At 38.9% G+C, this 16687-nt stretch overlaps 1 protein-coding gene across 23 annotated transcripts in view; it reads right to left on the bottom strand.

Annotated features, from left to right (window-relative positions):
• Positions 1-8692: 8692 nt before the first annotated feature.
• MADD (MAP kinase activating death domain) overlaps positions 8693-16687 on the bottom strand; it is a 71383-nt gene continuing 63388 nt past the window's right edge. For all 23 annotated transcript variants that reach the window (XM_062635862.1, XM_062635860.1, XM_062635875.1 and 20 more), the window contains 2 exons: positions 11899-11945; positions 8693-10194 (listed from right to left, as the gene is read on the bottom strand). In XM_062635862.1, the coding sequence (XP_062491846.1) occupies positions 10087-10194; positions 11899-11945 (155 nt within the window). In that variant the 3' untranslated portion in view covers positions 8693-10086. The remainder of the gene's footprint in view (positions 10195-11898; positions 11946-16687) is intronic.

The following is a 16687-nucleotide window of genomic DNA, read 5'->3' as shown; positions in this document are numbered from 1 at the left end:
GTGTCTTGTAGTGTCCTGCTTAATCAGCATATTTTCAGACAGTATTTCCTCTTTCTATACATCTATTTTAGTTACATTGCCCCCATCTCCTTGTGAAGAAATTCAGGGAAATCAGGATGAAACTTCCCCCCACTATTACAGACATACAGAAAAACACACAAGTATTACAATTACATGCAAACCCAGTCCATTCCTAATGTCTTAAATGAATGTAAGTTCCCTGCTTCTACAGTTCACTCCATTTTCAGAATAATGAAAGAGTAACAAACTATTTGTAATATTTAATCACCTTTCATTATGCTGAATAATCTTCATTTCTACTGCTTTGTCAGTGCCTGAAATATTCACTTCTGTGCCCCTCAGCAGATCTTTGCAGAGCCACATCTGAAACACACCACCTGAGAATTTCTGGCTAAAGCCACTGCTCTGCTTTATGTAGAAACTAGCTTCTTTGATAATTACTCATTACTGGTTTTCTAGCTTTTTAAAAGACACCAGCATAGAATTCCAGTTATTAGATGTTTCTGCAATCATAGACATTATACTAACCTACAGAAGGAATTTTGTACATCAGATGAAGCAGTGAAAGATGTAGCGAAGATTATTTGCACATAAAAGATTTTAAAACACAAAAGTTTGTGATGAATGCAGTGAACACTGTCATCAAATACTACTGAAGGCTTTGAATGGTACGTATGTATTTTGGCAGATAACTGTGTCTAATCAAGTCACACAACAGCATTTCTGGCTTCTCACCTACTAGTTGGAATAGTGTTTGGGGTGGGTTTTTTGCACCTGCACTAGTATTTAGTAATTTCTGGCTGGAAAGTACTTTTCCATGATCACACTACGAGAGAAGGTGGGAAGATGAAATTAATCCAGGAAGCATTGCTTTTGGAAGAATCAGCACAAAGGAACTGAAGTAATACTATTCCCCTGCCACCAGCATGCCAGTTGAGATGGGGAAGCGTGTCTGACACAGCGTGTTGCTTGTATTAAACAAGCAAACACATCTTCATAATAAAAACACTGATGATGATCAGACGTGTATTTTGATTACTTTATTATGGTATCAGAACAAAGAAGGGTATTCAGCTAAAACCAAAGAAACTTATCCAAGGTTAATATTTGTTAATTGCAGACTGCCCCACTGAAGTCCTTTCAGTAGTTTCCCTAAGACAAAAAACTGTTATCACTCAAGATATCAATGTGAAGAGTATATGTAACTTAAACAAACATAACCTCTTCAGGCCTATTATTGCTATCCAGTTAGATGTGAAATTGAATTTAACTTTTGATGCGAAATTGACTTTCACTTTTGATGCTACCACAATGTCAATTTAAAACCTATCAATTCACCCTCCCTGCTGCCACTTCAGTGTCTGTGCAGTTCTGTCAGACAAATACTGTTAACTATATACTAGGAATAGAAATACTTAGGTGCTTTGAATTAACACATAGAAGACTTAGCTGAAGCACAGGGATGTTGCAAAGCATTACTAAAGATGCTCATACATCATGGAAACAGTCAAGCTGACCCAGTGCTCCACCTGAGCCAAGATACCACTTACAAGAAACATCAACCCCAAGATATTAAGACAACAAATAACACTTCTGGTACTTCTACTAGCTCAGTCCTTTCAATGTGGCATTGCCAGCTAGACAAATAAACCCTCAGCTGACACTGTAGCCCAAGACAGCACATATTTGCACCAGAGCATCAATTCTTCCATGTTCCATCTTGTATTTCAGCACTGTTATGTAAATATCATAAGGAAACAATGCTTCCTTGCTCCCAACAATGGGAAGCTTCACTGACTACTCTTTATGAAAGCCACAAAATGGACTTAAACTATAAAATGCAAGCAAAGCTTACCAGAACTCCTCATTGCCTTTAGTTACTTGACATTGTCTCAGTGCTCAAATCCCGACTGTTATTCTGTGAGCAGAAAATGACAGCAAAATGAGCGCATGGTTGACCAGTGCTTCACAAAATAACAACATAAAGAAAAAAACAGTGTATGAAACCCAGAAGAAAAATAAATAAAAAGCCAAAGCATAATATACATTAAGAAAACCATGTTTTTAATTGCGATTCTAAAATTGAGATACCCTCTCGAAGACGTAAGATAGGCTCCTTCAAGCCTGTATCAACTATTTTCTTACTTCCCAATCTAATTGCAAAACACTGCATAAAACTTACTTAAAAGGCACAAAATTGAGCTTCCTTCAGTATAGTCACAGCCTGAGCTTCAGAACAGTGATGGGGGTGTGATCGCCTTAAATACCAACACCTGGCTTTGTGGGTAGTGGCTGTAGCAGGTGTGTGAGGAGATTTAGGATGTGTCTCGCCGTGGGACCCGATTAGGATACCTCAGCACCACCAGCCGGCTGGCACAGCTCCCTCACCCCCTGTATCAGCATCCCCACCTCCGGGGCTGTTCTGGTTCCGCTCCTGCCAGGGCACAGGGCGTTACTCGAAGATGTACGGGGGAGGGAGGCCGGAGCCCGGTACCGGGATCAGACCCGGACCCTGAGGTAAAGGAGCGCGATGGCGCCCCCACCCCAGGCGCGACGTTTCCCGCCTAAACGGGACTTGGCTGCGGCCGCCATTGGTGCGCTCTGGCGTCCCCTCAGCGCCGGGCTGAGCTCGATGCCAGGGCGGAAGGAGAGCGCTTCAGATGCGGCGGGAGCACGGGGAGGAGGTAACGCGTGCCGGGGCTTACCCTGTGCCTCCCTCTTTAACTCGGGGGGCCAAAGGTGGGTGTGAAGTCACCGATGGTTCCCCATGGAGATAACCAGTTCTTCCCATTGCAAAATGAGACGTGGATCTGTTGAGGCTAAATAACACATATGGCCATGCTGAAGTCACAACAGTGGCAGCGTCTGGTGGAGCTTCTGTCACAAATATGTGACTATTAGGTTAAAACTAACTGGCATATCCATGGAAACGGATGCAGACCAAACACAGTTATCGCTTCTTTCCTGAACGTTAGATTTCTGACGGTTAATAGAGGTGACCCTAGTATTTCATCCAAAGCCACTGTAAATCCAGGTATACACTCTAGTACTAGAGCTACTCTTGCAGAAGGGATGCCAACTACTAAATACATTTTTATGATGCCATGGAGGGGTTTTGGTTGGAAGGGACCTTAAAGCTCATCCAGTTCCAACCCCCTGCCATGGGCAGGGACACCTTCCATTAGAGCAGGTTGCTCCAAGCCCCATCCAACCCGGCCTTGAACACTGCCAGGGATGGGGCAGCCACAGCTTCTGTGGGCACCCTGTGCCAGCGCCTCAGCACCCTCACAGGGAATATTTTTTTCCTCATGTCTTGTCTAAATCTGTATTATTGTACAAAGGTTTTCAATGCAGGATTAGGCAGATATTTAAGACAGCTTCAGCCCACCTCACCTGCAGGTTTCATTCATTCTAAGAAAGGATCATAGTGTTGGCTATTCCAAGGAAGACCTCCAATTGAGTAAGATGAATAAACATACAAGAAAACACTAGTTGGTAGCATTTTCTCCTTCATGTAGTGATTCAAATGAGAGCTGCAAGGGAAAAGATGTTGCTGGAAAACAGAAAAGTCTTCTGTTCCTTTTATCATAGAATTGCTTTGAAATAAAACCTTGAATGTGTTTAGAAGAGGGGCTTGTCACTAACACATTGTCTTAGAGCAGGTTTAGAACTACAAGTCATTCCTGTCTCCTTACGAATGAATTTTGTCTGAACAGTCTGATGAGATCAAAAATAGCCCCACTGATACCTTTCAAGTGCTTCCCAACCACAGAACTCTATTTTAGGGAAACAAAACCTGTCATTGAGATATCCTTTACTTGCCTTTGGGCAGGGACCCCACAGCAGTCTGCATAAGCAACACATCTTAAAACAGGTTGAACTGGTGAAAGTTTAAAAGCAACAGATAAGAACAGCTTCATTTATTAGGTCCTGATATGGAAAAAGATCATCTACATCTGCTTTCTGTGCCAGACAGAAATGCTTACAATAAGCAGCCCTGAAACTACAGTCATAGCTATGAACACATTTCTGTCACGATTCTGTATTAGGATAGCCTTACAAAAGACACATAATCCAAAACAGTGACTAATCCGATAAATATAAAATATCAGCAGATGTGAAAATGTATGGAAGTTGATATAAGGTGGAAAAAAAAAATGGTGTGTCCCTTTTTTCTTCCTCACCACAGATAATCATCTGAAGTTGATTTTACATTCATTATGGTTTATTCAACAAACATAAAGACTATCATACCTAGTTTTCATTGTTTTGCTTGGAAGTGTAAGTTGTGGAACCCAAATATAGGAACCCAGATCGCAGATGAATGTAATTTAACCTTCAGTAACTTTGCATTTTCATGCTGTCATAAAGCTAATGATTGCCCCAGTAATCCAGACCTATTCCAGGGAAGTGTGATCATGAGAAGACTAAATACTTATATAACTCTCAAATGTAGTTTTGTTGTTTACTGCTGGTTTTCATATACCAAACACAGTAAAAATAATATGGCCAAAAAGCCGGCCACAAAGCTTTTCTTCTGCTTTCTATGTCACTGCATGTATATGCTGCCTTAAAAAACCCAAGTATAGTAGATTTTGATCATAGGAAAGTCCTCCTAATTTCTACCTGGAAACAGGATTTGTTCTTCTTCACTGGTATAAGGGGGGGTTGGGATATATAATAGTAACATGCATTTACAAAGCATGATCTTTCCTCTTTCTCATTTTTGTTTCCTACAGCACTGAAAAAAAAAACAATTTAGAAAAGTCTTTAGGTTACAAGTCTATTTTTGGACAAATTTGTTTATTTCTAGTATCAGATTAAATGGTTAGGCCATTTCTAACCAGGAGATCAAGGAAGAGCTGCTGCTGGGAGCTGTCACATAACAGCAGAACTAAGACAGTGTCCTCTATAGCACTCTTCAGCACTTCACCAAAAATAGTGATATTGAAATGCAAAGGGAGTATGAGTGGAATGAGGCTGAGGGATGGAAGAAGATAACCAAGAGCTTAGCAAGAACAGGACAGGGGAAGATGACTATGACTGGAAGCCGGTTGAACAGACTAAGGAAGAGCATAGATCTGAGTTGTCTGGGCAAAGAGGCTGGGAGATGATGATGGTCAAATTGGTGAGAAGAACATGCGAAAATAAATGAAAAAACACAAAGGGAAACAGTTGGAAACATCTGATGACAAACTGAGGTGCAGAACTGAGCCTGGATGCCTGAAGAGAGTATAAGCCAAGAAATACTGAGGAAACGGCAACGAATCCAAGCAGGGAGATGGGTAAAAAGGGAAGAAGAGTGCACTTTTATACCCAGAGCACTGTGGATAGACTGGCACTCACAAGAGTTACTAAGAGAAACTGAAAAGGTAAAAAAGAGTGGAAGGATGAAAATACAGAACTAGAGTTTTCTCATACTTGAAGGAAGCAACTGTTTATAGAGTTCTACTGGTGTTTTTCCTGCCACCGTTTGTTCCTTTTTATGTACAGCTATTCTGGGAGGAGGGGATTTCTATTTCTATGTAGGTTCCTAAACCACGTTTATCACTATAGTAACTGTTGCAAATAAAAGCAGGACTGTTTGCCCCTGGCTGTTGTACGTATGATTCTTTGTTGGACTGATCCTTTAAAACAAAGTTAATGCTGGACATTTCAAAATGTTGTCCACCCACAACAGAAAATGAACTTATATCTTACAGTTATATTAAGCACATGTAAACAGAAAATCAACTTATGATTTTACTAAGCTTGGTGTAAACATTGAGCTGATCTTTATCATATCTGGGTACAGAATATGCCTGACAGAGGTCCTCTTACATCTGGTTTGTACTCAACTGCACTCAAACCTCATTTGTCAGCAATATCAAACTTCAGATACAGAAAAGATGGGTCACACGCCTACTGCTATTTAGAGCATCATCACATTTCTGCTATTTATTGTGAAATACCTTCTCTGGGAATGGCTGTAGGAACTCAAATCTGTTGCTCAAACTGAATATCCTACAAGAGCATTAAAGGGTAGAATGAAGCCGTTGCTGCTAGCAGAAGCAAAATGATAACCCTCAGGTGTTTGGAAATGTCTTGCCCTTGTGAGAAGCAGATGCCTCTGGCAGAATTGTAACTTCTGGAAGAGCAAGAAGCTCTTTGGCATTGCCTTTTGTTTGGCAAGGTCCTTTGCACAAAGCTGCTGCTTCTAGGTCCTAATCCCCACTTGTTTAGGAGCTGGAAGCTGTCTTTTGCCAAAATCTGGCTTGTCTAAGACTTGGAGTTCCTAAATCCCACTGAAGCTGAGCAGAAACCATTTTTCTTACAGAAGGAGGATCTCACTTCAGAGGCAGAATTTTCTGCCTTTGACCCATTTGTCAGTCAGAGGAACTGGGATGTAAGTATTTCTCTTTGTGAGAAGCTTAGAATCTATTTTCTGTCTAGTTCTGAATTCAGTGGTTACGGGAACCTATGCCTGACACAGGGGCAAGCTTTGCTTCCTTATTAAGAACCAAAAGCCCTCCTCTGGCATAAATATCTGCAGTATCTTTGCAACACCAAGGTTCCTAAGAAGGCTTAGAATCAGACCCATGTTTTTTTCATCCACTTTGATCACTAAGAAATAATTTTAGTTGGAATCAAAATTCTTCATGATTTACATTTACTAGAAATTTAGCTTTTGAATACCCAGATGAACTTCTCTGCTGTCATGAAAGTGTCAAAGTAGAAGGGTAGGGATTATCTGCAGTCAGGAAGCAGGGTGTAAGAAAATTTTACAATGATTTCCTTAAAGTAATGAACTTTTTCCTCCAACAAAGTTTTTTCCATATATCTTTAATAAATATCACTTAATAAGTACCATTGTTACGGCACTGATATTAAAACCTGTAATCTTTCAAATGTGCACCCACTCATATTAGAAACTGACTGCATTCACAAACAAATCAAAGGCATCTTTCTAGAACATCACGATGAAGACCTGTGATCCAAAAAAACAGATAAATTAGTAACCATCTTTAAAACTGCCATAAGGAGTAGTCACGAACCCCAGCGTCTGCAGAGATCACTTAACAATGTTTTCGAAAACCAACCTGCACAAACAAGTTGTAGCAGAAAAATAAACTTGTTGATGAGCAAACACTGTAAGTTTTAAGGCAAGTTCATAAAGCTTTGTCACATTAGTGACAAATAGCACAAGTGTTAAAGTAAAAAGGTTGTCATCTTGAAATACTTAAAACCTGAGGCACAGGCTCCTCCTAGTGGTAAAAACAAATTACTCCTTTTGTTCTAAGCCGCCTAGCACTAGTTATTATTACCTATTAGTCTTCCGTTTCGTTCTGGAAGCTTTAGAACCCTCAAAGTTCTTACTACTGCTAAGGAATTCCTACCTAAAGATCAAAATATCTGGGACATCACAAAACACTTGCAAATCACTGTTCCTTTTTTTTCCTCCAGGTTTTATGTACCTCTCATGATGACTGTATTTCAAAAGACTTACACTTTTATACCACTTTTAAATCTGATCTTCATTTGGTATGCCCAGAATATCACTGTGCCTTTAGTAGTGGAAACACTACACAGCTTGCCTTTGTCTCAAGTGAATACATACATTCCCACCGTCAGCAGGACACCCGCCAAGTCACCATCAGCATGAAAGGTTTTGTACACTTCAATTTTGAAGCCAAGACAGTTGCTCTCACCTAAAGACCAGCTCAGTGTTAGTGCACTTGAGGTTGTTGCTGATTCTTCTTTGCTACTTAACAAGTGCTGCAACTATTCAGCCACATGTTCTTGAAAAGTATTGCATCAAAAGGGGCAGAGGGCCCTTTTTGCTATCAAGTGCTTTGAAAGTCTTATCCTGGACTGAAGTTTCTCAGCAGTATAGTGTACAGAAGTTTATGCAATTTATGACTTTAAGTCACAGAAAAATAAACTTGAAAAAATACAGCTTCTACAGGGGGAGAAAGGGAACTGTGTATAGTAAGCAATGCTGTGCATTTAATGATTTTAAACTCTAATCTCCCCCTTATAAGTTAATGGTTTGAGTAAATTAATGGTTTGAATCTCCCCCTTATAAGTTAATGGTTTGAATATTAATAGGCCTGCTACAGTAATCACAACTTAAAAACTACAAATGTCTACCTAAGTGGGACCCAGTATTGCAGTAAATGGAACATCTATTGTAAGCCAAAGTGATTTAAGCTCTAACTGTACTTGTAATACAGTAGTATCAACAATACAGCAATTGCTAAAAATTCAGATATTCCTGTAAGAAGACTTGCAGTGTTGGAAGAAAAAAGAAAGAAAATAACAAAACAGGCTAATTTCAGGGTTTGGCAATTTCAGTTTTGCCTTCATATTAGGAAAGGATGAAAAATCCTTTACATGTTGCTTCTATATGCACGTGTGCATAAAAAGTCAGTATTTCATCAGTGTCTGTTCTCCCTAGTCATGTTTTTCAGACACCTTTTTAAAAAGACAAATCACATTCATGTTATGATACAAGAAAAAACAACCCAACAAAACAACTTTCAACTGCTTACGTGGAAAAAAAGTATAGATTTTCTACTTACAGTTTTCTCTTTTTCATTATTTCACATGTGTATGATGTATTTTGTATATAATTACATTAATTTCAGAATAAGTTACATCAATAGAAGAGGACAGAAGGAAGAAAACCAGGTGCTGGTTGAATGACATTTTATTTTCACATTCAGAGAGCTGTACAGTTTCTATAAATAGATGTGGTACTATAATATTTACATCATTTCCTCACCCATTACTAGTATATTCCATTCAAAACAGTAGATACCCTGACTAAGGGTTATTTCTGGGTGCATTTACTCATAATTTTATGTCAAAACATACAATACATCCGTTTGCATCAGAGCATTTTTTCCAGGTATTTTACATGTAACAATTTCTCTCTAGACAGTCTCTGCTTTGAGCATCCTGAGACCTTTCCAGACAAGTGCAGTTAGTTCAAGAACAAAAACAGGATGCAAAAAACATTCACATTCGGCCTACTTAAAATAAGGAATGTGACGGATAGTTTTAACTGCAGGAGTTTCATTATACAGTAACACAGGATTTGCAAGAAATACAGGCAGAGATTGGAAAAAAAGGCAATAGCTTAAAAAATCTGGACATAGAATAATCCTTTGGGTTTTGAACATGTTCACCAAATAGCCATAGGAATATCTGGTGATACAAACCCAGAGAGACATGGATCTGCCCGGTGCTTTTGTCAGTAATGTTTCCAAGTTTTACACTTCCTTACGCATTTTCTAACCCCTGCGATTAACTGCTTTTGGTAGTGCTTATATGCATTTGCCAGCTCTGCTGCTGGGATAAATCTATAAATATTACCTAAACTCGCATTTGAAAATCCACAGAATCCATGAGGTGGCAGGGGTTTTCACAATATACTGCCTGCAAAGTTTCTCTCTCCTTTTCCCACTGGAATACCAGTCATATCCACAAATGGACCAATTTAATAGCCAAACTTCAACTGTCACATGGTGTTTTAAGACTATTGTAACTGTTCATCTCTCCCAAAAGGATCTGAAAGAACTATGTGATAAGAACACCATGTTGGTGGTTAAAAATGAACAACACAGAAGGAAAACAATAAAAACACAACATTTAAACAACATGCAGGATCAGACTGCTTCCACTGTGCACACACCAGAGAAGCTGAAAGCAGAAGCCTGCAGTTGTAGAGTGATTAACCTGTAACAAGTGCCACTAAAAACAAAAAACATCCAAACTGAAGCCATTAGTCATCTTAAGAAAAAGGGAATTCCAACGGAATGGCCAGAATAGGTCACTCACAGCTGGATACTGATGCTCAAAACTGTCTGATTAACAGCTGATAGAAAAACTCCATAAAGAACGAATTCAGAAGGAGACTGAGCAGTGAAGTCTTAGGTTTTTCTATGGGGAAAGACTTGCAGGATCATACATAAATAATCAAGTTCTCATAGAAGACAATAAGGTGAGCTCCAGAAACTGCAGTAAAAAGGGGAATACTGCATTATCAACGTGCCAAAGGGTAGGTATTTTCCAATATCAGGATCAACTGGAAACTGGTCGAGGTGGTTTGCTTTTGTTTTCTGCCTCTTTTCCACGAACTGCAGCCACATAAGAGAAGAGACACAGCACGGAGTAGCAGATCTCATGAGCCTAGAACAATTTAGAAAAGGAGATAATGATATTCAGATGATCTAGTGTTTTACAAAATCCACTGTACATTTTGTATTTAGCTGCATGCCTGGCTACAGGCAAAAAAATCAGGGAAAAGTGTCCCATACTACCTTCTGATTGAGATGGATGGAGAAAAAAAGCCTTGTAACAACTATAAAACCTCCTTTGGGATAAAAACATTAGTTGCTTGATAGTATGATTCTAATAATTTTTAAGAACAGTATGCTAAGCTTGAAAGTTGGCTAGCTGGCTTTAGAAATAACCATCCTACATATCTGCCTTTGGTCTGTTGTATGAAGTTACATACTCATTTTTTTTTTCTGGGAGGGGTTGAATTAAAAGAGTCTACAACTAAACATCCAGTACTTTACCTTAACTCATGAGATGGTGGGATTCTTCCTTATTCACAACTAGCTTTTTATTCTCAAAAGTACAAGGACTGGTAATCCTTGTCATTGTTAACCAATGCCAGTAAATCCATATGTAACACAAGCTTTTTCTCTCTTTTTTACTTTTTAATGGTAAAAAAGCAACAAAACCACAACCCAACATTGCATGTTTCATATGAACAGCAAAGCAACTTTGTCACTGCCTTAACGCAGAGGGTTGCACATAGCATCATCATGATTTACCATTATTGCTTTTAAACAATTAAGTGTGCTATTGTTTAACAGGAAATCCCCTGTTAGCACATGTCTGGCAGCACAATTCAGTGAAGGTAAGACTTGGACTTCGTTTATATCCCAGTTCTAATATTGGCTGTTCTGGTGATCTTAAAAATTCTTGCCTTGTAAACTGACATTTATTACTTTGTAAAGGTAACAAGAATAACCACTTGTTTTGTTGTATTATAGTACAAGCCAAAACACTTGTGTAAAATATCATTAATTTGCACTAAGCTGGTTTTTCTTATTAAAAGATACAGCTATCTGCTTCTTAAATTACATATATTCTAAGCATTTTGTTCCTAAAACATTGCTAATTTCTTCAATTTTTTACTCTTGAAGGACTATGAGTTCCATGCAACCATCAAATGCATGTGATGCACTTCAGACATTAAGTAACTGAAGAAATTTCAGTTCTGATGATAACCACTTGTTTCTATTTCTTCCTCATAAATGCATATAAGCCTGATCATTGAACTATTCTGCGTAAAAGTGCTGACTACCAGTGTCAACTGCTGGTGTCCAAAAAATGCTATAAAAACTGAGCACTAAACCACAGCAATGGGTTTTCCAACATGGGAGGAAATCAATACTTCTACAGGTCTCTTGCATTTCAATGCTGTCTTTCAGGAGTAAATGGGAAGTTTTCATAAACTCAGTCAGCAATTGTTTTATGCCTGAGAACCAATCTCCCTTCTGTAGATTAAGGATTGTGTTTTACATTGTCTTAACAACTCTTACTGTGCTAAATTCATGCTAAGACCTTGCATCTTTATCTATCCTAACAAAAGCAACTGTGCTTTTTTGCACTACCTGTGAGTACTTCTAGTTTCATAGAAACAACAATCACCAATTTTTGTTGTCTTCCCTTTAGGAAAACAATCATAAAAGAGCAGCTAGTGTTTCACTGCAGTATTAGCACTGCAAATCCCGCAATCTCAGTGTCATTCTTTCAACACATGAAAACGTAAAGATATATCCTCTAAAGAACTACCAGAAAGCATCAGAGTTGACTCACCATTGGCGTCTTGTACTTGTGGCTCACCACTTCTTTAGTTTCAGGAACTAAAACCGGACGGGCAAGAGACAAAACAAAAAGTTCAAAAAACGAGAGGAAAAGGGGAAAGCAATAGCACAATGTTCCCATAGGAAAGGGAAGGGATGCACACAGACAGCAGGTGCAGGTACAGGGCACCTCACTATCCCTTACTTCTAGATACGCTTCCTTCTCTTCATTTATATTAAATATGTCCTTGAAGATACTGGTAATGTCATGATAAATTACTCAGGTTGGCAAAAATATTCCACTGTCTCTGTTTGGAAAGACATAGCAGGTATTTGATGGTTCTTAGAGACTCCAGTTTTTCTCATACTACTTATTCCTGCTAGAGAGCAAAATGAATGACAAAGTATGCTTAATGACAAAATATGCCTAATGTCTACTGTGATAAAACAATAACCAACAATTCCAGAAGAATCTGTCAGTATGTGATTCCCAAAGATTTTATCCTTCAGATATCTGAATCCTTCTCTGCTAAATACCAGATCTCAACAGAGGACACTCATTACAGAGGACACTCTGCAGTTAGTTACTGAAATCCAGAACAAAGAAAAAGAGATGAAAGAGAAATTTTCTGAACTGGAAGACTCTTTCCTAGTTCTATTTCAAGTTTCTCAAGACATTCTTTCTCCTGTCTCAGATGTGTGTGATGGTTGTTATTTGATATACTCACTGAAAACGGTCATTGCTTTTGAACAAGCTGGCTTAAAATAGAATACTCATTTCAGTCACACATATTCTTAAAATACCTGCTGATTTCTGTAAGACTTCATAGATAAAGATGATCAGGGCACTGATGAATAAAAACCAGACTTATTACCCAGAAGATTTAATCTTGTTCCCATGAACTGCCCCAGACTAACAGGAAGGAAAGAGGCAAAATAGAGCTGAATAAACTTTGCCTTTCATTCTCACTGTGGAACGCATAAAAAAGCAAACTGTAACCATCCCATTGGTGTACAATGCATCTGAACTCTGCTTTTGACCCACGCTTGGTCTACAAAGGTTGTTGTGAACAGATACCATGGGAAATCACCAGAAGAGAACAAAGACCACACTAAGAACATACAAATGGCAAATTTACAATGTTAAGATCAGTGGAACAGCAAGACCAACTGTGGGTACTTCCTTTTCCAGTATGGCTGAAATTTGCCATGAAATTTCTATGTCACATCAAAAAGATTAAGAACAAGCAATACAGAAATTATGCAAAACCGAATCATACCAGGCTTGTAGAGGAAGGGTAAATGTTTTATTACACATAGTACTAGTGACAAGAAAAGAAACAGAGGCAGATGAGTTCAGTATGAGTAACTAGGAAAAGTCCACACCAAAACCTATTCATGCACATGTCACCTTTTCTATGATATGACACAGCTAAACGCTGGAGAGGGGATGGATCACACTCTATGGGGCCAAACACAGGCAGTGCAGACTGGGTTGCACAAAGTCATCTAAACACAAATTAGTGTTTAGATGACTTTGAATTAGAATTAGTAGTAGAATTAGTGCCTACTAATTCTCCTATGTCTTGGTATGTCATTCTTGAAAGAAAAGCTAGTGAGAAGTACAGAATATGACTGTAAAAAGCAATGGTTTTGTTCATTTGTTCAATTTTCTCTTCTCTTGGGTTGGCAGTTACATTAAGGACTGAGAAACATGGGAAGCACACACCCAGGCTGCACTGCCCCAGTGAAACCAGTGACCAGATCTGGGAGGATAAGAAGGTGCACATCAAGCTACCTTACCCATTGGCAGCAGATGGTTCCAAATTAACTCCACATCACCAGGGGACAAGGGTGGGACTGAGGCTGATGCACAGCCAGCTAGGGTAGGACTTTTACAGCTGTGTAAGTCTCACTGCCCACTAGATAACATACAACTGTTCATATACTATTCAAAAAGCAGGAAACGAAAGCTGTAAGGACCTTGTGCCATGAGGGAAGGAGAGAAGGGAACCTGTGAAGTCCTTTATCATAGTTGAGAGTAGGAATAGAGGGAACAGAGAGCACCTAGGCAAGGTCCCTCCATTTCACAGTCAGTATAAATAAGTACAGTAATTCCAGTCGGGAAAAATCTTCTGAGAGGACTGAGGAAGAGTAAAAAGAATGGGTTTGGATTTATGCTCAGAGAAGTGAAAGCACTACTGCTGCAGAATACAAAAAGAAGAAAGAAAATAAAAAGAAAAAAAGACCCCAGCCTCGAATTAAGAGATTAGAAGCACTTCTAACATTAAGACATTCCTGATGCTGTTGATGCTAAGTGGATGAAGGGAGTAAATTATTAAGCACCATCCTGCAGCCTTTGGTCCTGTGAATGAAAATATGGCACTAGCATAGAATGAGTTCAGGGGACAACACTTTACCTGCTGGAGAATGAAGGTTTTCATAGCAGCGGCGGTGAAGGGACCACAAGAAAGTAAAGCACAAGTACGCAGCAGTAACTCAAATTCCAGAGGGAAGAGCCTTACATTTCCTCACTTACTTAAATCTCCACTTCCATTTGTGGGCAGCAATTCCTGAACATCTGCTTTGCATCCTGCTCTGAAATCACAATGCCAAATTTCATGCTGCCACCTAAAACTTTCACTCCCTGCTGTGCTATCACTGAACTTGGAGCATTTGTGCTTGGCAAAACCAAGTAAACCAGTCTTTCACTGAAGTCTTTCCCGCCAAGCTGAAGTATGCATGCTCACTGCTCTCTACCTTTCTAAGACTATAATCCTGCAATACGGAATCTGACTGCAAGGTTCACAATGCTTAACACAGCTAAATATCCTCACTTAAGAAATCCACACAAGTTATTGCTGAATGCTGTTCTTTACTATTAAATTAACATGTTAAGTTCACTTGAAAAGGACAGGTTGGACTATCTTCTCATCTTCATAACAGTTAAAAAGCAGCTCTGAGGTGGTCTCTCAACTGTGCACAAGAAGTTTCACCCCCTTGCAACATCTTTCTTCCTTTCTTCTTTCTGTTTATTAGCTGGATGAGCAAACTGTAAATCTCACTTGGTACATTTAAACTGGTTCTTGTCTGTGACCTCTATTTTGGGAGAAGGGTGTTTCTCATTTGATTGGTTTCATTTCTCAGGCTTTGCTTGTAGTGTCTAACTCCCAGTTTATTTTTAACTACTCCTAAAATTACCCTTTCATAAGTTCCATTATCACAATTTTAGCTTTTGCACTAGGCTTTGATTACAAAATTTTCTGTTATAAAGGTTCTTTTTCTTACAGTTATTACAGTCATTATTCAGAGGCTAAATACTATTACAGCCATCAACAGAAGTTGACTGGAAATAACTAAGTCTAACTAAACTATCTGTCTTCTTATGCAATATAAACAAACTATTAAAAGAAATACTTTTGAGTTAAACCTCCCCAAAATGATCCAAAAATTACTTGCTTTGATCCAAGTAATTTCTTCTAAGTTAAGGGTTTCAGAAGCTGAAGCCATTCTTTAAACTGATAGTATGGCTTCTGAATTCTCCTTTGTAAAACTCATCAATAATCTTTTACACCCTTAAGCAATTTCTGTAACTAGTAAAACGAATCAGGCCTGACAGGGTGAAAGTATGGTATCAAAGGAATACACAGCCATGAAGCCATAAAGACAACTTCTGAACATCTAAACTATTAGAAAACTTTCAGGGTTTGAATACACTGATCTGACCATCTGAACCACAAACAACATTATCAGAAAATGGGGGAAAATTGTTAAAAATTCAAATCCCAAACTTCTGGGAGATTAATTTATGGCAAATGACAAGTAAACTGCAATAGTCAGAAAGGCTTTATCATCTGACTAGCTTATAACTTTGTATCACCGAAAGGAGGTAACACATTATTATGGTCAGAGTCACTAATTTCAGCAATCTCATATTAAATGCCTTTCATATTCTAAGAGAGAATCCCTCAGCCAGAACATTCTATTCACAGCACCAAGGAACAACAAGTCTTGGTATAGGGAGCTGCTGGGTTGGATTTTGAATAGGGGCCAACGTACGGATGCTCATCTGCTATGGAAAGAACATTGTAAATTTTATCTTCTTTTGAAATGTTTCATACATAACACTTAAGACCTAGACAAATGTCTCACAGATGGGTGGAAGAATAAACCAATATGGTTTGGGGACTATTTCAAGAGAAGTATGTGGATCACTCCTCTGGAGAGCTGCATCTGAAGTCACTCATTTTGTTCAGACACTAGTTAAGTACAACATGACTGCCACTGACACTGAACAGCCGCAGGCAGCTTCTATGTTATAGCAATACCTGACGAAAACAGCACAAATTCTCTATTCTCCTTAACCTTTACATTTCTACTCTTTACCAGGGATGTTCTGAAACAAAAGCCACAGGATAAATCAAGTGCAACTTGACAAAATATCTTCTGCTCCGTACAACAAAATGAAATTCCACACAGAGCAAAGAGGAAGCTTTGCAATTAACAGTAATTCTTTGTAATGAAAACATAGTGTGTTAGAATCATAGAATAGAATCATAGAATAGTTAGGGTTGGAAACGACCTTAAGATCATCAAGTTCCAACCCCCCTGCCATGGGCAGGGACACCCCACACTAAACCATATCACCCAAGGCCTCGTGCAACCTGATCTTGATCACTGCCAGGGATGGAGCATTCACAACCTCCCTGGGCAACCCATTCCAGTGCCTCACCACCCTAACAGGAAAGAATTTCCTCCTTATATCCAATCTAAACTTCTCCTGTTTAAGTTTTAACCCGTTG

The sequence above is a fragment of the Pezoporus occidentalis genome, unplaced genomic scaffold, assembly GCF_034315485.1.
Source record: "Pezoporus occidentalis ecotype Australia unplaced genomic scaffold, CSIRO_AGI_Poc_V1 ctg46, whole genome shotgun sequence".
In the NCBI taxonomy this organism is placed as follows: Eukaryota; Metazoa; Chordata; class Aves; order Psittaciformes; family Psittacidae; genus Pezoporus; species Pezoporus occidentalis.
This window is presented reverse-complemented; position numbering and strand designations above follow the sequence as displayed.